Below are 23,416 nucleotides of genomic sequence, written 5' to 3'. Positions count from 1 at the left end.
AAGGGAGGGAGGCAGACAGGGCAAAAACGAGAGAGGCAGGGAAGGAATGAAGGAAGAAAGGAAAGAGGAAGGTAGGAAAAGGAAGAATAGCGAGTAGAAAAGTAAAGGCATGGTTCAAAGATTACACACACACACACACACACACACACACACACACACACACACACACACACACACACACACACACACACACACACACACACACACACACACACACACTTGTTCATTTTGCCACATGAGTTTTTGTTGTCAAAGGTAAAGAGACATTAAAATTAGGACTCAAATGCATGAGAAAGAAATTTCATCTGAGGAATCTCATCACACACGCCTTCGCACTGCCTGCCTTACTTGGTGACGGGGCTTATAAGGCAGCAGAAGTTGTGCGGCTGGTAGAGGTAGTGGCAAGCATGGACGGGGCAGATGGGTTTGGGTAATATTATCAGTCGGGTCGTTGTTGTTGTTGTTGTTGTTGTTGGTGGTGGTGGTGGTGGTGTTGGTGGTGTTGTAACGGGAGTTCGGTGGGTGTAAATGCCGTGGATGGGTTGGGGCATCATAAGGCAACAATAAAAGGGATTGGAATAGCCGCATATCCCCCCAAGAGAGGACACGCAACCACCAGGGACAATACCGCTTACTGAGTAGTGAGGGTAGAGGGAGGATGGAGCGACCGCCATCGTGATCATCAACAAGGTCTGAAAAAAAAAACAATAATGGAGGTATAAATGGAGAGACCAGTAGAAACTTTCACCCTTTATACAAAAATATAATACACATAGAGGGATAGCTTGAAGGATCATCTGTGTAGAGTGAGATAAACACTCGTTCTGTAGGAAATAGTGGTAAAACTGACAAACGTATATGGTAATAAGGAATGAGTATGAGGAATAAGTTATAAGAGGATATTTTAAAAACTTTCATCGCGACTGTCAGTGTTTAGCTCGGTGATTCTGAAGGTAGTATGCGACAGATCTGACTGGTGATGTGTTACGAGTGGGGTCCCACAAGGTTCGGTATTAGGTCCAGTTTTGTTTATTATTTATATCAATGACTTAGATACAGGAATTAGTAGTGATGTTAGTAAATTTGCAGATGATACCAAGATCGGTAGAGTAATTGAGTCAGATCAGGACGCTAGTATTCTCCAAGGTGAACTCAACAGATTGTATGACTGGGCGGATAAATGGCAGATGGAGTTCAATGTAGGGAAGTGCAGTATTGTGAGTGAAGGTAGGAACAACCCCTCACATAACTATTGCTTAAATGACTCTCATAAGCAGGTCTGGGTGCGAGAGGGATTTAGGGGTCTTAGTGAGCTCTGATCTCCGTCCAAGGGCACAATGCATTCAAGCTAGAAATCGAGCTAATAGGGTACTGGGATTTATTTCAAGGAGCGTAAGCAACAGAAGCCCCGAAGTCTTCCTCAAACTATATTTAGCATTAGTTAGACCTCATCTTGACTATGCAGTTCAGTTCTGGTCACCTTACTATAGAATGGATATCAAAATGTTAGAATCGGTGCAGAGGAGGATGACTAAGATGATTCAGGGGTTGAGAAACTTGCCATACGAGGAAAGACTCAAACAGTTAAACTTGCATTCTCTAGAAAGGCGAAGGGTGCGTGGAGACATGATCGAGGTTTATAAATGGATGAAGGGCTTTAATAAGGGAGACATTCATAAGGTTTTGTTGGTAAGAGAACCGGGTAGGACACGAAGTAATGGGTTTAAACTGGATAAATTCAGATTCAACAGGGACATAGGCAAAAATTGGTTTACTAACAGGGTGGTGGATGAGTGGAATAGGCTTAGCAGTCATATGGTGAGTGCCAATACAATTGTCACATTCAAAAATAGACTACATAAAATTCATGGACAGCGATATTAGGTGGGGTTAGATACACGGGAGCTTAGGGTCAAAGGAGCTGCCTCGTACAGGCCTACCGGCCTCTTGTAGACTCCTGCGTTCTTATGTTCTTATGTTCTTATGACAGAGGACCTGGGAAAACTATGAAAACGGAAATTGAAAAGTGGCATCGTAAAATCAATTCGAATAAAACAATTATCCTGTGATTACTTGACGAAAAATCTATTGAACTCCGTCTCCATGAGCTTACGATACATGAGAATCCTGCCCACTCAAAGCATCTTTTACAAGCCGCTCAAGTATTTCATAATATTGAATAGGGCTCATGTGACGCCTGTTTATCAAACGATGCTCAGAGGATAGAAATGTTTGCCAGACTAGAGATTACCTCATCGAGAACGTTCCGTCACCTTTAGTTAGGTTGAATCACGTGCCGAGAAATAAAGGTTACTCATATACTGGCTTGTTACGCATCCTGCCATGCTAGAGGATCTGATGTCACGGGCGTGTCGTCACCGCTTCGTGGCGTGTTGTTGTCCTCCGGGGCCGTGTAAGCAGGTGGGCACGCAGGGGCAGAGGCAACATTGGTGAACACTGTGAATAGGTGGCAGGGCAGGGACTTGGGCAGCACATAGAGATGGGCATTGTGAGTAGGCATTGGCTCGGCAGGGACAAGGGCTGCATCAGTGTTCGTAGTGATACCGTACATGTCGGCATCACAGGGACAAAGGCAGCACAGGTAAGTGGAGAGGCACCGCGTACAGGTAGGCGCGTAAGGGACATGGGTGACTGGAGGAAGTGTACATACGTAGGCAGCACAAAGTTAATTTCTGTATCACTGCGGGATAAACACCTGCCCGGGGGCTGTTTTCATTGAGGCTCCAGGAAAGACTATTCCAGATGGCCTTCTTTTCGGATTTTCTTTCTTTCGACACGAATTCAGGTGGAAAAAAAAAAAAAAAAAAACGAAATCTGAAAAAAATACCAGGCCACTCACCGGTAGGAACATGGCGGCCTAAAGGTAGAGACTAGCTGCTCACTCAGTAACAGTCTGTGATCCACTAACATGCCTTCAATTCCCGATGCTGCTTTTATCCTGCTTGCCTGCAGTGCGTGTCATTGTTTACTAAGCACAACTAATGTCGGAGACTACCCAAACATTTGTCCCCATGAATTTTGGTTTCGCGTGTCCACCTCGATGGTGAGTAAGCGAGACAGAAGCCAACACAACACCGCCCATGAAGGCCAATCCTGCTCACAAGGCCATTGGGATCAAACGTTTGGTAGATTTTGTAACCCAAGCCCCAAAGCATAACGGTAAGGCACGTACGCGCCCCCGCCCCGCCCCGCCCCGCTCCGTCCCGCCCCGCTCCGCCCCGTCCCTTATATAGCAGATGACAAGTTCTAAACAATACGTCTGTTGATATCCTAGTTATGGCTTCGATCAAGTGGACCACAGGGGAGGATACCAAGCAAGGAAGGAGAGTGTTATTATAAAACCCGCCCACCCAAAATCTGTCTGGAGCATACCTTCGATGTATATAAAGAAAATCGTGCGTACGCGGTCGTAAGAGACCGGACCACCCCACCACGAGGGATGGAAGAGACCGACGGTCTCATCAAATGTACACACAATTCAAACTTCTTGGCATTTCCTGTATCACTCATCATTACCATCATTATCATTAAGCGTAACTAGACCACTGCAGAATAAAGGCCTTTGCCAAAGTTCTCCATCTCTCTCTGTCATAATGTTAATGTACTCCGTCCTGTTCCTGTAAATGCTTGTTTCAAAATCTCCACCTGGCTTTCTGCCGGTCATGACCTTATTTAGTAGACGAGTTTTCTGTCAATGTTTTTTTCTTCAAGATAACCTATTTAAGTGATAAAATACAGAAAATTGCAACGACAATCGTATTTTCCGTAAATAAATACAAACGTGTGGAAAAGTAAGTGTTTCAAGTTGTTGAAGCATCACGTGACTAAAATGGCCTCGATTTGTGTAACGTCACAACTTTGTTGAAGCGGCAGAGTCGACTGTGTTTACACCAGCCAGTAAACTGTGCGCTCAGCCCCGCATTCGAAGAAAGTCAGATGAAAGGAGCCGTCATCGCGGGTGCACGAGCAGACGAACGAACACACGGGGAAAAGAAATTCCTCTGTGTAGCAAAAAATAATATAAGGGTAAAGAAGTAACGGCTCGCTGCGCATCCGGGCCTCGTGCTGGACGCGGCTCATACTGCCGTCATGATAATTTCACTGTAAATAATTGGTTCACATTCTAAGACTTGCATATTCTTTCATGTCCTCAAGATCTGAAAAAAAAAAAAAACTTTTCCATGCTAAAATCAATTATTTTAAGTTAGTTCTTTAATACTGTTATCATGTGCAAACTCTGTAGGTAAAAAATAAAAGATGGTAAATGTCTAAGCTTTTAAAACGAAACCTATTTAGATTCAGATTCTTCATTCACGAAGCTGCAGAAAAAAACTGCAGCCCCCCCCTCCAGCTGATATTAAAACGTGTACATTGCATTTCCCTTTGAGTACTACGATAATGCAAATGAGTACTACAATAATACAAAAGGATATAATAAGGTACTCGTTTAGAGATTACGTGATTAAAAAATAAACAAATAATAAAAGTAAGCACAGACTTTCTAGCCAGTAAGTTTAGAATTAGGTACACCGTAAAGATTAGATATACAGGATCGGTAAAGGAACCTTCACTGGAGCAAAGAATGAATGAAGCCAGCGTGCGTTGAGGAGGAAGGGGAGGGGGAGGGAGCGAGGGCTACCTAGGGATAACATTTCCTTGGTTGTGACGGTGGCGGGATGTGGGCTGGGCGGGCAGGGGCGGGCGGGGGAGGGACAGGGAATTAACAACATCTGGTAACGCTGAACTCGACCTCCACACAGCCGGCGGTAAACACAGACTCCTTTGTTAGGTGTTGTCTACGTCTGATAACAAACACTTGGCTCTCCGATGCCCCGTTGTGTGATCTTTGAATGCTGCTCATCATTGTTTCCGGCTTAGTCACGGCATTCCAAGAGATCCATTGTTCTTATACGTGGACACTTTGTACGTGTGCTTCCTGGATTTATAAGTTTTCACGTGTAGGAGATCGATCCATGGACAGATATATAAAAAAAAAAAGGTTGGGAAATATTACTTTACAAAAAATATAAATGTAATAAAACAAAATTGATAAGTTAGAACAAAGCCATAGTAAAGAGGATAGTATAGTAGTTTCAGGAAATGCTACTGGTCAGTGTGATGGCAAAGGCGCCGTTAGTCTTCAATGGAAAAAAGTTCTTGGCGCAGGAAGTGAAGGGACAGACAGAAGCACAGCATGAAGAAAGGAGAATATCGGTGTGTGTGTGTGTGTGTGTGTGTGTGTGTGTGTGTGTGTGTGTGTGTGTGTGTGTGTGTGTAAAATGGATGAGTAAATTATATCTTGCATGGAAAGTATATTTAGCATAACGATTATTAATTCTAGTTGTGGTACTTTAAAACACACACACACACACTCTCTCTCTCTCTCTCTCTCTCTCTCTCTCTCTCTCTCTCTCTCTCATTTCATTATAACCAAAACAATAATGACTATGGTTTCCAATTGTCATTCTTTACTTTGTTGATTAGGATTTCCTTTATTTTATTAAATCTTTAAAAAATACCTTCTTGTTCTTCTTTTCCTTTCTCCTCCTCCTCTTCTTTTTCTTGTTCTTCTTGTTCTTCTTCTTCTTTTCCTCCTTTTTTCTTCTTCTTATAATACTGCTGCTACTACTACTACTACTACTACTGCTAATACTACTTCTACTACTAGTCCTGCTACTACTACTACTGCTGCTACTATTACTTCTATTACTACTACTATTACTACACCCACTAGTACTACTACCACTACTACTACTACGTTCACCACCACCACTACCACTACAACTACAACAACAACAACTACTACTACTACTACTACTACTACTACTACTACTACTACTACTACTACAGCCTGCACCCCACTCCTTCCCTCACCCCTCTTTCTCCTGTTCGCAGTATTGGCATAGGCCTCGCTAGCCACCAGCTTGTTTGTATTTTCTTCTCATCTTCCCCTTCCTTCCATTCCATTAAGTCACTCAACCTAACGTACGACTTGACTAAAAAGAAAGAAAAACTAACATTCTCTCTCTCTCTCTCTCTCTCTCTCTCTCTCTCTCTCTCTCTCTCTCTCTCTCTCTCTCTCTCTCTCTCTCTCTCTCTCTCTCTCTCTCTCTCTCTCTCTCTCTCTCTCTCTCTCTCTCTCTCTCTCTCTCTCTCTCTCTCTCTCTCTCTCTCTCTCTCTCTCTCTCTCTCTCTCTCTCTCTCTCTCTCTCCCTAAGCTTCAAGCATCCAAAAGTTATGAGCAAAGATATTTGCTCAAGAAATCAAGAAAGTGGTGTCCTTATCCAATGAAAGAAGTAGGCGCTCATATCTGCCTCTATGTGGGAGGAAGATGCGAAATGTGGGTGAAGGGGTGACTGCTGAGTTGTGGTGGTGGTTGTGGTGGTGGTGTATCGGGGGAGGTGGAGGTCGGGGGAGTGAAGGAGTGGTGGGCTTATGAGTGGGAGAGGAAGTGGCACGTTTTTGGGTGTTTGTAACTTAGATAACACTTTTTCCTGCAGGTGTTAGGTCGTGTTTGGAGCAGAAGATACACTGCTGAATAAGGGAAAGGGGTAGAGCGTGGGAAAGTTTTTTTTGTGATTATTTTTGTTCCTAAATTCTTGGGGCGACACGTTGTACACAAAAGTCGTGGGGAGATCTTTAGCGAAGTCCTCATATATGCCAAACATAGGCCCTCCGGGATATACGCGCATGCGCAGAAGGTCATGTACTACAGCCTTTATGAAGGGCAGTGTAGGTTTCGAGGGTCATACACGCTGTAGGGACAAGGACGAAAAGGACCACGAGGACCTCACCCAGCCACCATGACCCGCGTGAGTCTCTCCAGCCCTCAGCCACGTTGTCTTTTCATTCATCTGTGTTTAGTCTTGTAACAGTATCCATTTTATGCACCTGTGCATCTGTTTATCTATCTCTCTTCCCGCGTGTCTAGGCTTGTAACAGTCTGTCCATTCATCTCCTGGTGCATATGTCAATCCATCTGTCTTCCCTTGTGTCTAGTCTTGTAACAGTGTCCGTTTAACTTCCTGTGCATCTTTCTATCTATTTATCGTCCTGTGTGTATAGTCTTATAACAATGTATCTATGCATCTTCGAATCTATCAGTCTATCTTCTTATGAGCCTAGCCTTGAAACAATCTATCCATCTATCTCCCTTTGTGACAGGTCATGTAAAAACTTATGTTGTCCTTCTCTGTGACTCGTAACCATCAGTCTGTGTAATTATCCTCCCCTGTGTCTTGTAATAGTCTGTCCTTACATTTTCCACGGTGACTAGCATTGACAGTCTGTCCTTACATCTTCCTATGTGATCAGTGTTGTGGCAGTCAGGGGGAGTGCCTCCTCACCATGGGATTAACATTAACGTGTTAGAATCTGTCCTGAAGAGAGAGAGAAAAAATCATTCGTTGAGAAACATACTTAACAAGGATAGGACTAAACGTTCAGTTTTGCATTCTTTGGAAAGTCGAAGGGTAGGATGAGACTTGTTTGAAGATTGAACATTTTTTTAGTGAGTAATGTTAACAACAGCAGAACAAGTTTTGTGTCAGAGGGCTTACGTTAGACAAATTAAGACAATTGAAAGACATTGACGAGAAGCGTCGGGCGAGTTGCACGACCTCAGCAGTCATGAGGTGTGCGCAATAAGATAACATAGACCTTTTATTAAGAAAAGGTTAGATTCACGGATAGGGAGGACAGATGGTAAGTTTGCAGGAGCTGCCCTTTGTGTGACGACAGGCCTCTTGCAAACTATTTACGATCTAGTTCATATCAACTTAAATTACCGTATCAAGCAGCTTTGTGTAATAGGTAACCAAGATCGGTAGAGTAATTGAGTCGGATCAGGACGCTAGTATTCTCCAGGGTGAACTCAACAGATTGTATGACTGGGCGGATAAATGGCAGATGGAGTTCAATGTAGGGAAGTGCAGTATTCTGAGTGTAGGTAGGAACAACCCCTCACATAACTATTGCTTAAATGACACTCTCATAAGCAGGTCTGGGTGCGAGAGGGATTTAGGGGTCTTAGTGAGCTCTGATCTCCGTCCAAGGGCACAATGCATTCAAGCTAGAAATCGAGCTAATAGGGTACTGGGATTTATTTCAAGGAGCGTAAGCAACAGAAGCCCCGAAGTCTTCCTCAAACTATATTTAGCATTAGTTAGACCTCATCTTGACTATGCGGTTCAGTTCTGGTCACCTTACTATAGAATGGATATCAAAATGTTAGAGTCGGTGCAGAGGAGGATGACTAAGATGATTCAGGGGTTGAGAAACTTGCCATACGAGGAAAGACTCAAACAGTTAAACTTGCATTCTCTAGAAAGGCGAAGGGTGCGTGGAGGCATGATCGAGGTTTATAAATGGATGAAGGGCTTCAATAAGGGAGACATTCATAAGGTTTTGTTGGTAAGAGAACCGGGTAGGACACGAAGTAATGGGTTTAAACTGGATAAATTCAGATTCAACAGGGACATAGGCAAAAATTGGTTTACTAACAGAGTGGTGGATGAGTGGAATAGGCTTAGCAGTCACGTGGTGAGTGCTAATACAATTGTCACATTCAAAAATAGACTAGATAAATTCATGGACAGCGATATTAGGTGGGGTTAGATACACGGGAGCTTAGGGTCAAAGGAGCTGGCTCGTACAGGCCTACCGGCCTCTCGTAGACTCCTGCGTTCTTATGATCTTATGTTCATATGTAACCTTTATGCACTCAATGTTAGTCTATCCAACAACCTTCCTTTGACGCTGCTGTGTGTGTGCTTCCAGGTGGCTGTTGCCGTGATGGTGTTGGCCACAGCGGCGCTCTGTGTAGCCCACAGTGGCTCAGATGACCCGCCCCGCTGGTCTTCACGAGACCTGCCGGCGAGGACTTATCAGATCCGCGGAGCAAGTCGTCGATGTCCCCGCCAGTCTAGTTGTGGTCAGCCAGCCTACCAACACCACCCCTGCTGCCAGTCACAACCCCAGCCCCAACCCCAACCACTGCCCCAGCCCATACCCCAGCCCATGCCCCAGCCCCTACCCCAGCCCCTGCCCCAGCCCCCGCCCCAGCATTATCCACAGCCACTACCAATACATAACACTTATCCCCTCATGCCTATAAACCCCAGGGCACCCCCAGCAACATGGATTCCTCCCTACCCTCACCCAGTCCCTACAGAGTCTCCGATCATCCTTCTTCCGCCCATAGAAAATTTCACTTTGCCCAACATTAGCACCCCCATCATGATCATGCAGCCCCCTCCTCCCCAGCCCATCTACCAACAACCCCCCCAGGCCTGGTACCCGCCAAGCCCCCCAATGTACCCACCACCTCCACCCCCACCTCCTCCACCCCCACCTCCACTTCCACCACGTCAACCACAACCCGTGTACTCACAGTAAGTATATCGGCACAGTCTTCTCTCATTGCTGCACACACACACACACACACACACACACACACACATGTTCGCCTCACCACGTCGCTTCTCGTCTTTTCAGGTGTCCATACGGCCAGTGCGGCGGGTGTCCTCCCCCAACACCACCGCCGCCGACCGGGTGCCCCTTCGCCGCGAACAGACGTTTCCGCCGCCGCACACAAGTATGCGAGTGTGTGTGTGTGTGTGTGTGTGTGTGTGTGTGTGTGTGTGTGTGTGTGTGTGTCCTTCATTCCTTCCTGACAAGCCGCGTTGACGTGTTTCGTACTTCCCGCAGCGTGAGTGCTACGTGGACGCGCATTGTCCAGCCGGAAGCTCCTGCTGCCGCGGCGGCTGTGGCACCGGCGGCAAGAGCATCTGTGTGCCCACCATCCGGACCAGCACGGTGAGGGGGGGGGGGAGAGAGAGAGAGAGAGAGAGAGAGAGAGAGAGAGAGAGAGAGAGAGAGAGAGAGAGAGAGAGAGAGAGAGAGAGAGAGAGAGAGATGCACACGCTTACGTTTGCTTATAGGCAGCGGTAGCAATGGCCACTTCATTGTCAGTGGGCATTGTGTTCAAGGCCACGGGAACACCGTGGCACAATATCGTAACATCACATAACCGAAAAGGGATATGTGCCTTCCCTTCTAGAGACACGGGGAGACATAGGTTCTGTACTGTAAGCTTTGAGGGTCCTGAAGCAGAAATATTAATCTTTATACCCTTCATTGTATTCCCAAAGGAAGAAGTGTTTCTTTCTAATATTGCAAGATATAGTGGTGAAATGATAAGCTGTAGTCTTTACTTATGTGGTCCATATTTAAACAAAAAAGAGTAATTCTAGTACTGTAAGCTCTGAAGGTGAAACAAATTTTAACCTCAATAATATCAACTATTTGAAGAGAAAACGAAATAGTTTACCTTAGAACTACCAAAACCATAGAGGTAGGCAGACCAAATACTTTTCCCTGACCTGTTTCAGGTGAAGGTGAGTGTGGTGCTGACCTCCGCCAGCAGTCACGCCCAGTGGTTCCTCAGGACACAGCTCACGCCCTTCCTTCAGGCCCTGCCGCAGCTCCTCAGCGTGGAGCTCATCCCTTACGGCAACGTGACCGAGGTGTGTGTGTGTGTGTGTGTGTGTGTGTGTGTGTGTGTGTGTGTGTGTGTGTGTCATTCTGTTAATTAGTCTCCGACTGTATGTCACTTTTCTATATGTGTCAGTCAGTCTCCATGTCTGTCCATGTATCTCTGTTCTTATGTCTATCTATGCCTGGCCGTCTCTGTTTTCGACTGTCTGTGCCTCGCTTCCGCTAGTAACCCCGTGCCAACACCACAGGATGGCAGGTGTGAGTTCGGCCTCGGGGACTGTCTAGGTAATTGGATGGTGTCATGCGCGGCTCGTCACCTGCCCGGCTCCTCCGCTGTTCACCTGGCCTTCTCCACCTGCCTCATGCACCACACCACCGTCCTCCGCACCAACAATTTCACCGGGATCATGGACACCGCTGTACATGTAAGAATCATTCCTCCTGATCCTCTTCTCCCCATGAGTTGATCGCATCATTTCCCTGGTTTCTCATGGACCATACTTCGTTGTCTTTGAGTATGTGTTATAATGGGGTTTCCTTATAACAGTGTGCGGCTGGATTCCCCGACGAGATCAGCGACTTGTACAACTGCGGCGTGAGCGAGGAGGGCTACCAGCTCTTCCTCGACGCCGGCAGGAGGCAGCGAGAGTTGGCGCCTGTCGTGACTGAGGTGCCGCTCCTGGCTCTCAATGAGGTGTGTATGAATTTTTTTGTGTGTCTGTGTGTATTTTATGTGCTGCCTATAACTTCGGTAGACTTTCTTGAGGGATATCTTGGGCGACCCCAGCCTTTGAGTGGCGCAGGTGAATTTTACTTACAGTATATTGGCTGCTGTGATGTATGACTATTGCTTGACAAGTGCTGTCCCCCGGTGCTCCACTTGGTCGAAGTCGCTTAAGTTAAGGTTGCTTGAAGATCTGCGTAGCATGTAGGTAATCTTCCGCCACTCTGGGATGGTTGAAAATTGTCAGTGTGCATCGTTGGCGCTCGAACCTAAGTTCTCGGGCTCACCACACCCGCACGCTGACGACTCGGCCACCGCAGTGTTTTGTTTTGGGTCTTGGCGTCAGTATTGTATCATCATTATTAATTGTTTGTATTAGTATTACGGGTAATGTGAGCTATAGTATTAGTATTAATATTAGTTGTAGTGGCAGAAATAATAGTAATATCAGTAGTAGTCACATCCGAGTTATAAATCCTTAAGTCTTAGCCTGTAGCATTGGTTCCTTGGTGAGTAATACCGGATGTTGGTGGCGGGGCGCAGGTGCCGGTGGTGCGGCGCGTTAGCCAGCTGGGGCAGTTCCCGGCGCTGCTCTGCCACCACCTGCAGGGCGAGGCAGCGGGCCGCGAGTACTGCCAACGCCTCCAACAGGATCAGGAGGAGGCGGAACCCCGTGTGTGAGGCGTCACGATTGCTCAGCCTCGCCCAGTTGTGTGACTGTCGGGAATCCTTGAAGTGTTCATCAGGAGCCTCACGCCAGCGGCGGGAGGACGGCGGGAAGGAGATGTCGGAGAGTTCGGTGCCTCTGCCTTTTCTTGAACCGATGTCTGTCGAGCCACTTGGTGTATCAGGAGAGAGATGACTGTACGAATATATTTACTGACTTTACTGCATGACGGTTGATTGTCCTTCCATTGACTGATTAGCATTACTGCCGGTGTGGTGTCATCTGTCATCCGGTATCCTAAGACATCTCATCCTTAATTTCACATCGCGGAACCGAATCTTTACTATCACAGAGTAACTAAGTTAAGCATCTAAGTGTAAAAAAGTACCAAGGAGGTCCTAAAAAAGCGATGCAAAGCGGAACAGGTCACACGATGAAGAAGAGTGATTGTTGATATCCTAGTTTATAAATACATACGTCATCATTTGCTTTCATAATAATATAAATAAACTTGGGTGGGGCAGATCCCGACCAGCAGTTGACAAAAAAGTAGTAGTAGTAGTAGTAGTAACAATAATAATAACAACAGCAGAAGTAGTAGTAGTAGTAGTAGTAGTTCAGTAGTAGCTCAGTAGTAGTAGTAGTAGTAGTAATGGTGGTGATGGTGGTGGTAGTAAAAGTGGTAGTTGTAGTACCAGTAGTAGTAGTGTTGGTGATTGTGGTGGTTATGGTGGTAGTAAAAGTAGTAGAAGTAGTAGTAGTAGTAGCAGTAGCAGCAGCAGCAGTAGTAGTAGTAGTAGTAGTAGTAGTAGTAGTAGTAGTAGTAGTACCATTATTATTATTATTATTATTATTATTATTATTATTATTATTATTATTATTATTATTATTATTATTATTATTAGCAGTAGTAGTAGTAGTAGTAGCAGTAGTAGTAGTAGTAGTGGTAGTAGTAGTAGTAGTAGTAGTAGTAGTAGTAGTAGTAGTAGTAGTAGTAGTACCAGCATTATTATTATTATTATTATTATTATTATTATTATTATTATTATTATTATTATTATTATTATTATTATTGTTATTATTATTATTAATAGTAGTAGTAGTGGTAGTAGTAGTAATAGCAGTAGTAGTAGTATTGGTAGTAGTAGCAGTAGTAGTAGTAGTAATAGTAGTAGTAGTAATAGTAGTAGTAGTAGTAGTAGTAGTAGTAGTAGTAGTAGGCCACAGTCATTGGCGGGGTGGGGCCAATGAATTGCTTTGTGAAAGGATATGAGAGAATATACCGCTCACAACGCAACTCTAATAGATGGAGGCCCGTAGTAGTAGTAGTAGTAGTAGTAGTTAAAAAAAGTAGTAGTAGTAGTTAAAAAAAGTAGTAGTAATAGTAGTTGTAGTATTAGTAGTAGTAGTGGTAGTAGTAGTTGTAGTAGTCGTAGTAGTAGTAGTTGTTCTAGTAGTAGAAGTAGTAGTAGTAGTAGTAGTAGTAGTAGTAGTAGTAGTAGTAGTAGTTTAAGAAGTAACCGAAAATGACATGGTAACAGCCTTGGAATACGAGTCTCGCCAAGCAACAAACAGCCAATATGGCCCCAGTGTGCGACTTCCTTCTCCTGCTACTCTGTCGATGCTCCGGAAACATTCAATTGACGTCGCGAAACAGCGTAAACATCATCCTTTAATCCTTCCCTGTCTCTGTGCAGCACACAACAATGCTTTCTGCAGGAGAGACAGGCGGGGCGGCACCCTGGCCCCGTCCCCTGAGTGACACTTCCACTTGCAACTTATTTGATGCAAACGTTGATGGGATGGCGATCACAATAATTCTAGAGACTTTCAGGTCTGTGTGTGTGTGTGTGTGTGTGTGTGTGTTTGGGCGAGTGGTTGAACGGTCGTGCGGGAGGGAGGGCGTGTGTGCGTGTGCATGCACCATGACCAGTATGCAGAGGTGGGCATTAATGCGTTAATCGGTGATCCGTTATTAACGAAGGTAATGATTTTGTTAACGAATTAAAGCGTTAATTTGTTTTTTTAACAACGGGTTAGCTGTAGCATCCGTTAACATTTCCGTTGACCCGTTAATCCATTAATTATGTCCTGAAACAGGTAGCTTAGGGAAGAAACGCTTCGAATCGACAGTTAAATCGTTAAATTGATAGTTTCATAGGGACGAGTGATTCCATGATTCATAAACCGATACGAATTTTGTGTTAGTTATAAGAAAATAAGAACATATTGAGTGCAAGAGACAAAGGTTATTGCGTCGGCGGATGGGGGGGGGAATGAAGCGACGCACCCCCTGGGGTATGCTCCCCGTTAGTAGTTGGCATACGGCGAGACGTGGCAGAACTTCTTCCACTTCTCACCTTTTGTATGACTGTTCGTCATTACAACTGCGCTGCGGCGCAGTTATAGGCTAATGGCTGCCCGTATCAGTACGGATTGCCTAACGACTTTTGTAACAGATTAAATCAATAAAGTACATCTTGAAGGGGAACAAGCACCCGCCTGTGAGGGATTCGAAAAACTAGTAGTTGAAGAAGTGGAATTCTGTTAATTTCTATATATTTTGGGATTTGTGTGTCAAACTGTTCTAACAGTAAGAGTGTCTTTTATTAAGGGAAGGGAAATCAAGCTTCATAAGTAAAACTAGCCGGCTAACGGATAACTTCCACTAATCTTGGATAAAAATTACTGATTACCTTTAACGAAACTAATTACCTGATAAATGGATTAAAAGTTACCGAAGGTAATGTTTTCACTAACGCTCACCACTGCCAGAATGTACATCTCTTTTTTTTATAAGTCCCGGCCCCTTTGAGTTTCCCTAACACACACACACACACACACACACACACACACACGTAGAGTAGCAAAGTAATCAAGGGTGGGGGCACACGCCATGGCTGTGGGTAGCCGGGGTGCCCGTCTCCGTCGCGTTGACCCTTGAGCCATAGGGGACGCGGGGCCAGTGTGACATGCGGTTTACCACAGTTTACCTTCCCCAGGTGTCCCCAGGTACCATTTATTGACTTTCCTGAAAGGGAGAATGAGCAAGTGGATGAGCTGCACGCTGAGTACCTGGACAAGGATTCGAACCCGGTCCCGCGGATTCGTAGCAGGCACGTTAACCACTGCACCACGGAGGCGTAATTACATGCACTAGGTTTTCCCAATAAATACCCAAAACACGAAGGTAAGTTTTATTCCCTTACTTATCAAATAGTGTAATTACGTATTTTATTAAAGAGTGAGTGAAAGAGGTAAATCCCTTTCCATGTTGAAGCCCTGCGGCTCAACAAGCACCATGAACCCGGAACTGGCAGTGGAGAGTTGATAAGCGGCTTTGTGTTTGGGGTGCTCCGCTGCTCACGAGGCTGCCCCGCCGCTGCTTGGTGCCGAGTCGTGGTGCCCCGGCAGAGTGGTGGCGACGGCGGCGGCGGCGGCGGCGACTCCTTCCACTAAAGTCTACAAGGAAAAATTTCAAGTGAGTTTAATGAAGCACCAAATCACGGCCGTTTCACCTGTAGCGCACTGAGACCTAAAGCTGAACATATTATGATTTGTCGTCTGTTGAGAGAGAGAGAGAGAGATAATATTATGACACCTCCGAAACACTGAAGCCTTCCCGAGCAGTGTGTCGCTTCGTGGCTGGGCAATCGTTCCTTCATATTCCCTGGGAGTACCGTGGCGGCCGCGAGTGACGAAGCATTTACTGCGACAGTGAGGTGGAAAGGCTTTTATCAGGTGGAGGCAACTTTTCTTATGCTGGCTGGGAAGGTTAGTAAAGTTCTCACGGGTACTGATGTATTATTATTTTTGGTTATTGTGGAGATTGACTCCGCTCCTCCAAAATACGATATTGTGCCTCCATATTATAGTTAAGGGACGAAATACTTGTCCCTCAACCATTATATGAAGGCGCAAGTACTTAAATGTAAAGAAAAAGGCCTAATCCCTTTCCCCTAACGATCTTGAGGGACCCGTGGGAAATCTGATTTTTTGGGGGGTTGGGGAGCATATTTAAACTACTACAACCGAATTTTACATAACCTAACCTCTAACGGGGGGACTTTGCCCCCCTTGCCCCCCCTCCTAACCAGGGAAGCTGCGCCTCCCCTGGACTCCCTCACATGTATGATGCCCCTGTAAAACTAGAGCAGTGTGAGGTTATTATTCTCGTGGGGGTAATATTGGAGGGGTGTAGTGAATCTCCATATTTACCTTTTTTTTCCCCAAGGATTAATTAGAATTTACCTATAGTGGTGATGTAATTTGAGAAATGTATTTGGTGATCGAAACCGGTAATGATGTATTATTTTCCCGAATGATTAATTTTTAGTATCCCCGCATTGATGTTATTAGAGAAAAGTTTATTTGGGGTTCGAATTAATAGGTTTGCCAAAGGTCTTAAATCAATAGGAGGAGGACTGTAGTTAATAATTACGAAACTGTTATCAAAGGGGAGGAGAATAACTGCTAGTGATACGTGTCCAACCATCTGCGTATCAAAATACACTGATCTACACATAACGATAGATAGAGGTGATTAATCAGACGTTTGATGTGTTGAAACAGTAGAATCGGGACATGGTTGTAGCAGGTGTTAGTATATTCGTGGCATCATCACAATCGTGTCTCGTGTGATAAATCTAGTGAGGAAAGACATGAATATATGCAAAGGTATTAAGTATCGCCTTGCAATCTTTTGTACAACTGGTCCACTAACAACGCAAATACCTTAATTAGTCATTACATGCATGCAAGCAACAATATCTTAGAGGTGCCTCGGTGATCCATAAGGGAACGAACGTCTGTCACGCCAAGCTCGGAGCAATAATTTAATATTAGCCACATGAACACTGCTGGATGTGATGCTGACCACACCCACCGGCACACACTTGTTACATCCGAGGAAGCAGTTCGACAACACTTTGCTGCTCTTCGTGACTGGTTTGGGAGCAACATCTGACTATGCTGCTTGGTGACGAAGTGCTTGTTACCATAAGCTTAATTAAAAAAATAAAATCTTTAGTGTTATCAGGATACACTGAATAAAAAATTTCTTAACACTGCTCCTTGATGAAACTAGAAAAGTCCCTCCAGGTGCCGCGTGATAACGTCCGGGCGATCACTCACCCCATTGACAGCCAATACAGCACCTGCAGGCTGTTTTCCGGCCAGCTGGTGTTTCCTGGCGGCCTCCAGCAGGCGACCATGACGCAACAGAGCTCCTCGCAGCAGACTCCCGCCTCTGCCACGGCTCATGCAAGTCTGGAGGGTCGTCCAGTTGACCTTCAGCTCAGGACCACACTGGAACGATCAAGTACTCTGCAGCCTCTGTTAATGCTCACGAGGACATTAGCAGCGGGTGGCGTTTAGTGCTCCGACGAAGGGGAGGACATGTCATAATTTTCCATGCAAATTAGAATGTTTTCACTATAAATGAATAATTACCATCCTTGGCGAATTTTATCCTTGACATTTAGGTCAAAGATTGTGAATTTTATTGAAGCTGATCATCTTTTGTAATAATTATTTTCCCGATTTCCAAGACTTTATTTTGAGTAGTGGCCACCCTTGAGCTGCCACGCCCACCCGCCTGAGGGGAAGTGGCTGGATCCCCTTCACTGAGTGGTCAGAAAGGAAGCAGTTCCTTACATTTAGAGTGCTCTGTGATAATCTTCATTACTTCGTACTAAGGACAGGAAAATGTGAACATTTTAAGTTTTCGTCTTTCTTTAGAAAGGCGTGGAATTTTTAAAAATTAACTTAAGCATTTAAGAATGTTAAGGGGATGGACATCGTGTGGTACCATCATGACGGAGGAATTTAGATCATACTGAACATTAGTGTATCATATTGGGTGCAAAAGGCTCATTAACCCTGTTCGCAAAAGTAAACATCTCACCTCCCTAACTGACGGAAGAAGTGAGTTGGGGTGGGAACGCAGCGGGGGCGCGGCAGCCAGGACACAAGCCACCAGATTAAGGGCCGTCCTGTGCTCCGGGGCTGCCCGCGTCGTGCACTGCACCGCCTCCCACGCGGCTGTCCTGCCGTCCTGTCGGGACCCCAAAAGAAAGGAGTTAGAAACTGAGGAATGATATATTTGCGTACTAAGCTCTAGAGACAATGAATCACAAATCGTGCAGAAAAGAAAACCATGTTCAAGAAGATATTGATCTAAACAATTTTGGCCAACATGACGCACCATTTCATGGGGAGCCACTAACCTGAGGGTGCAGGGGGAGGAACAGCATGCCGAGGTTTGGGTGTGGCAGGCGAGTCAGGGGTTCCAGCAGGTGGTAGAGGGGCTGGGTGCTGCCTTGCCGTCCCTCGTCCACCATCACGATGACCTCCGCCTCCCCTGCCCCGTGCCGCCGCTCAGAGCTTACCACCGCCGCCACGGGTACCTATGACATGAGATTACCAGTCGTGTGTGTAGGTGCACGTGTGTATGCTTTCTCAGTAGACGAAAAACAGCATTGCGTAGGACTAATTTACCGATATAAAAATTTCGCCCTGAAAAAAAGTTAACATGCAAATACGACAGTCCTCCTTGCCTTCGTGCCATTGCCCGGGGTGCCTGACGATGGTGCCTTTTCGCTCTCCTCATCATGCGTGGAACGCTCAACTCGGGTCTCGTCTTCATGGTGGTGATGGTAGTAGCGATGTGGGTATCGGCGTTGCGTTGAGACAAGCGGGGCCATGGTGGGGAAGGCGGCGTTGGGCAGGAGACGAAAACACTTGTACTCCTGACGGCAGTTGTCATAACAGCAACCGTAGTTGTCTGGGCACTGGTAATCAAACGTACACTCTCGCTGCTGCAGAGGGACGAAGAGTGTTAGGCTGTGAGGATCAAGCCGTGGCGGTGGAAGCTACTCGACTCAAGATGCAAAATCAATATACAAGTAACTACACAAACCTTCCTTTATATCGCACCGGCGTGACCAACAAATAAAGTACTATATCCAGTTCTTCTAATTATCGACGAACATCTTATAACCCTTGCTCTTGTACTTATATTGTGAGTGTAAGAACAATGTTTGTCTAAGTAAAATGGCAAAACAAAATAAAATAACGTAAATAACTACTTTAAAAAAAAATAACTAAGGACAGATCAACATCCAGCACCAAAGATGAAGTGAAAAAAAAATATCAATGCCGTGTTTTATTGTTTTTCTTATTGGATTAGTTGATATAAAACCTCAAACATAAGAAGAAGACTACAATGAGGCGTTGTTATGTTTGTGTTTCACCGGATCAGTCACACGAGAACCTCCCAACAGAAAGGTCAAGAGAGGAAAGTAAAAAGATTGCAGTGACGCGTTCGTATGTTCCGTCTTACCTGTGTTGTGCGTTTCGGGGGCTTCTCGGGGCACGGCGAACTCTGGGGAGGACAGGTGCCTCGTGATGCCTCTGTGGTGGTGGCGGGCGCTGCGGTGGTGGCTGTAGGGAGAGAGAGAGAGGGCGGGACGATCGCTGTGGTAGCTTTCCTTATTCCTTTTCCTTCTCCTCTGGTTACTGTCACAACCTGCATGCTTATTCAGTATCACATTTACACGATTCTTTAAACTTTACACCAATTACGCGAATTCTTTGATATCTTAAGCCGACTGTACTTGATTTAGGGCTTAAAAAAAAGTGTTGACGTACTTACTCGTTTCGCAGCAGTAATACATTTTGTTCTCGTCCACGCACACCTTATTGCACCTGGGGAATGGAAGTTAAGGGAAGGGTGAGTCTAGGTCAGGGGAAAGAAGGGGGTTTAGGGAATGTTAGTAGGGAGAGAACGGTGAGGTGTGTGTGTGGGGGGGAAGTGAGGGATGAAGGGGAAGGATGAGTGTTGGCGGTTGAGAGAAGGGGGGATCATGTGGGAGAGGGGAGTATGTGTTGAAAGAGGAATGTTGGTGGAGGGAAAGATGGTTGAGTCTTGAGGGGGAAATAGTCGGGGAGGTGTTGGGTGAAGGAAAGTGGGTGTCGGGGGAAGAGGAGGTAGAATGTTGGTGGGGGAAGGAGAGGTGAGTGAAGGTGAGGGAGGGAGAGAGAGACGAGTGTTGAGTGGGTTGAGGGGATGGAGGGTGAGGAACGGAAAAAATAAAACCGGAGGTAGTGGTGTCGCTGGATCGATATATTGTTAATTATTAAGGATATAGTGTTAATTATTAAGGACCAGCTCACTCTACCCCGACATTTTATGCTCCCCACACTCCCTTCCCTGTATAGTAGCGGTTGAAGGGTACTCATCACATACCCCATTTATATCTTGCTTTCTTCTGGTATGTTACTTGTAAAATGATCGCACACACGAAATAACACTGCAAAATGTACTGAATTCATAATGATAGAAACTTTGCCTGTTTAGATTGTATAACTTTCCCTTACGGATCCATTTACCGTTTCTTTGTACCATTGCTATAAATATTTTTACCATCCCTACATATCATTTTTAACATTTCTAAATTCTTGATACATAATATTTCCCTCCCTTTACATCTCCACCAACTATATAAAAAAAATATAAATTGTTGCTACAAAACCGTGATCTCCCAACCTATTATTTCTCCCACTAGGTAACTTGTTAATTAAGGAATGTTCTGGACCTTCGTTATATGACTACCCTGCTTACCTTTTTTTCCTGACGGGGGTTACCGAAGGGAAAGTGGGGTAGGGCGTCCAAGTGACCGTGATGGGGGTGTAAGGCGGCCTGGTTGTTATTGGGCTTATTGTGGGCATGATAGGCGTGTAAGGCGGCCTGGTGGATGACGGTCTCCAGGTTGGCCATACTGGGGTGTAGGGAGGCCTGGTGGGTGAAGGCCTCCAAGTTGGCCATATGGGGGTGTAGGGGGGTCTGGTGGATGAAGGTCTTAATGTGGGCATGATAGGGGTGTAGGGAGGCCTGGGCCATATCGGGGTGTAGGGAGGCCTGGTGGTTGAAGGCCTCCAAGTTGGCCATATTGGAGTGTAGGGGGGCCTGGTGGGTGTTGGGCTTACAGTGGGCATGATAGGGGTGTAGGGGGGCCTGGTGGTTGAAGGCCTCCAGGTTGGCCATATTGGAGTGTAGGGGGGCCTGGTGGGTGTTGGGCTTACTGTGGGCATGATAGGGGTGTAGGGGGGCCTGGTGGTTGAAGGCCTCCAGGTTGGCCATATTGGGGTGTAGGGGGGCCTCGTGGGTGTTGGGCTTACAGTGGGCATGATAGGGGTGTAGGGAGGCCTTGTGGGTGTTGGTCTTACAGTGGGCATGATAGGGGTGTAGGGAGGCCTTGTGGGTGTTGGTCTTACAGTGGGCATGATAGGGGTGTAGGGGGGCCTCGTGGTTGAAGGCCTCCAAGTTGGCCATATTGGGGTGTAGGGGGGCCTGGTGGGTGTTGGTCTTACAGTGGGCATGATAGGCGTGTAGGGGGGCCTGGTGGTTGAAGGCCTCCAAGTTGGCCATATTGGGGTGTAGGGGGGCCTGGTGCTGGGTTGAGGTGTCCAAGTCGGCCATATCGGGGTATAGGGAGGACTAGTGGGCCATGGTCTCCATGTTGGCCAGATGGGTATGTAAGTGGGCCGAGGAGTTTGTGTTGGCCAAGGAGGGTGTGTGTTGGACGGGGTGGTGGGGTGAGCCGTGGGCCACACCAAGCAAGGATTGTAACAGTGTCTGTAGTAGTTGTAGTCGTTGCACCCTGGCCACATGTTGTAACTCGACGCCTGATGTTGCTGGCACCATCTCTTCGTTCGGTTCAATGGTCCACCGGTGATGTTGAAAACTGCCGGGCCGTGGACAGGTGTGGCGGCAGTCCATGGCGTCACAACCAGTGCCAGACACACCAACTGTGGAGAACAAATTATATTTAGTTGAAGTACGGGATAAGTCCTCCCCCTTTAGTTGTAATTAATGTTTTCATGTTCCAAGATACCTCATGACTGCCCTCAACAATCCTAGGTTCGCTTCACGAGGCATAAATTTACGTGGACTTTGACTTTTTTAGCTGTACACTTTTTCATCAAAGTATCGCCGCCATATCACCCTGGTTAACTAGGACCCCATTCAGAACGTTGAACCTACCCGTGGAACTCTTACCACAGGTTGCTGCGAAGCTGATCGAACAGTAAGAATAAGCTCCATCATTGGTGCTTTGAAGATGAGGAAAATTGATCGTAATTTGTGGTTTGATGCTGAGAAAAGAACCACTCATCATGATCAAAAGGCAACATATGTAGGCTATTATGCCTTAATGGTGCACCTCCGTCGGTCAATGAAAGTCTTTTCACTGTGTTCCTGAAGAGCACTGATCACTTTTTGTTCGCGATACACAATTTACAAAAGAAATACTGTGAATCCACCATGTATATCCAGAACTTACCTGCTTTTATGTCTTATTACACTTTCCTCTCGTCGCCACAAACACTGGTGACCCTCGGAGGAGAGGTGAGAGAGGGAGGGGGGACGGATGGTGTGTGTGCAGGATAAGAGCAATCATTAGCTCAATAGACACTGAACGTCTGATGCTTACAATTGTGGCCATGTCGAGTTATGACGGCGAGATCGAAGTCTTTCGTGTCCGCTTCTGCCAGCACGCCGCAGCTTCTCTGTCTAACTGCATATATCATGAATCATCTCTGGCCGCACCGCTGATACACCAGCTCGCGCATGCGTCGAACTGATTCATGTTATGAGATACAAATATATATTTTTGGTTCGTGTAGGAAGGTAAGGAGAGACACGTGGTGTTTATGGATTGAGTTGTGTCACGCATCATCTGAAGATTTGTCACATTAACATCCCTTATGGGAGGTTAGGTTACTGCTCGGAATGTAAGACTTGGAAACCAACCAATCACACACACACACACACACACACACACACACACACACACACACACACACACACACACACACACACACACACACACACACACACACACACACACATACACATACACATGCATATACATATACATTTACATATATATATATATATATATATATATATATATATATATATATATATATATATATATATATATATATATATATATACACACATACAAGTACCCAGAGATCGACAATAAAGAGCACTTGCTCATATCGGGAGGATACCTGATGGCGATTACGAGTCCAACACGTGATCAGGCCGTGGTGAATTACACACACACACACACACACATACACACACACACACCAGCCACAGAAGTGTATATTTTCCCTGGTCGCTCCTAGTTTTTCAGCTGCACTTGTTTACCAGAATCGTCGTCCCAAAGCGCCGCGAGAAGCCAGCGTTCCCACACCACCGCCGCTTCTGCTGCCACCATCTGCATGCCCTCCCTCCCTCCCTTCATTGGCTTTAGGTTTATTTCCTAAAACATCATAAAGCAAAGTAGCGGAAGTTTCAAGTTGTATACATAAGAACATAACAACATAGGGAGACAGACTGCAAGAGGCCGAATGGCCAACACAGGGCAGCTCCAGATTTCCCCCCTACTTCGATTAGATATAGTTCTCCCCTACCCGAATGACCTTGGAGCTCA

At 45.8% G+C, this 23,416-nt stretch overlaps 2 protein-coding genes and 2 long non-coding RNA genes across 6 annotated transcripts in view; 2 read left to right on the top strand and 2 right to left on the bottom strand.

Moving 5' to 3' along the window:
* LOC126995622 (uncharacterized) overlaps nt 1-3,016 on the bottom strand; it is a 3,210-nt gene extending 194 nt beyond the window's left edge. The window contains exons 1-2 of the long non-coding RNA XR_007750510.1: nt 2,861-3,016; nt 1-692 (exon numbers count right to left, since the gene is read on the bottom strand). The exon at nt 1-692 is cut by the window's left edge and continues 194 nt beyond it. This is a non-coding gene — a long non-coding RNA (uncharacterized LOC126995622). The remainder of the gene's footprint in view (nt 693-2,860) is intronic.
* Nucleotides 1-12,130, top strand: part of LOC126995618 (uncharacterized) — a 34,442-nt gene extending 22,312 nt beyond the window's left edge. The window contains exons 1-8 of one of the 2 annotated variants that reach the window (XM_050855327.1): nt 6,690-6,833; nt 8,800-9,413; nt 9,517-9,616; nt 9,730-9,837; nt 10,413-10,547; nt 10,767-10,943; nt 11,066-11,212; nt 11,786-12,130. In XM_050855327.1, coding sequence (XP_050711284.1) covers nt 6,825-6,833; nt 8,800-9,413; nt 9,517-9,616; nt 9,730-9,837; nt 10,413-10,547; nt 10,767-10,943; nt 11,066-11,212; nt 11,786-11,923 — 1,428 coding nt within the window. In that variant the 5' untranslated portion in view covers nt 6,690-6,824 and the 3' untranslated portion in view covers nt 11,924-12,130. Of the gene's footprint in view, nt 1-6,689; nt 6,834-8,799; nt 9,414-9,516; nt 9,617-9,729; nt 9,838-10,412; nt 10,548-10,766; nt 10,944-11,065; nt 11,213-11,785 lie in introns of those variants that run through there. The other variant, XM_050855328.1, reaches the window with a different exon arrangement.
* A 2,962-nt stretch (nt 12,131-15,092) lies between these two features.
* On the bottom strand, nt 15,093-22,549 carry LOC126995614 (adhesive plaque matrix protein-like). 2 transcript variants are annotated; one of them, XM_050855323.1, is made up of 10 exons: nt 22,403-22,549; nt 21,166-21,719; nt 20,533-21,117; nt 19,564-19,616; nt 19,252-19,352; nt 18,467-18,727; nt 18,137-18,316; nt 17,815-17,964; nt 17,043-17,216; nt 15,093-15,371 (listed from the first exon to the last, which is right to left on the bottom strand). In XM_050855323.1, exons 1-10 carry the CDS (start codon nt 22,412-22,414, stop codon nt 15,273-15,275), a joined length of 2,169 nt encoding a protein of 722 aa, XP_050711280.1. In that variant the 5' UTR covers nt 22,415-22,549; the 3' UTR covers nt 15,093-15,272. The 2 variants fall into 2 exon arrangements, with proteins under 2 accessions (XP_050711280.1, XP_050711279.1); XM_050855322.1 differs by having other exon boundaries at nt 20,533-21,719.
* LOC126995617 (uncharacterized) lies at nt 15,274-17,156 on the top strand. Its single transcript, XR_007750509.1, has 3 exons — nt 15,274-15,390; nt 15,587-15,683; nt 17,010-17,156. It is a non-coding gene; the product is annotated as an uncharacterized LOC126995617 (long non-coding RNA).
* Nucleotides 22,550-23,416: the final 867 nt, after the last annotated feature.

This window comes from Eriocheir sinensis, chromosome 8 (assembly GCF_024679095.1).
Source record: "Eriocheir sinensis breed Jianghai 21 chromosome 8, ASM2467909v1, whole genome shotgun sequence".
NCBI classification, from domain to species: domain Eukaryota; kingdom Metazoa; phylum Arthropoda; class Malacostraca; order Decapoda; family Varunidae; genus Eriocheir; species Eriocheir sinensis.
Note: the sequence above shows the minus strand (reverse complement) of the source record. Positions and strands in the feature narration are given on the sequence as shown.

What these genes read in the sequence shown, in the direction of transcription:
- LOC126995614 (XM_050855322.1), bottom strand. An exon ending in ACCCCCGTCAGGAAAAAAAG is followed by an intron (nt 19,617 to 20,532) that starts GTAAGCAGGGTA and finishes TCCATTCCCCAG; the next exon opens with GTGCAATAAGGTGTGCGTGG. An exon ending in TTCTTCCGTCAGTTAGGGAG is followed by an intron (nt 17,217 to 17,814) that starts GTGAGATGTTTA and finishes TGATCGTTCCAG; the next exon opens with TGTGGTCCTGAGCTGAAGGT.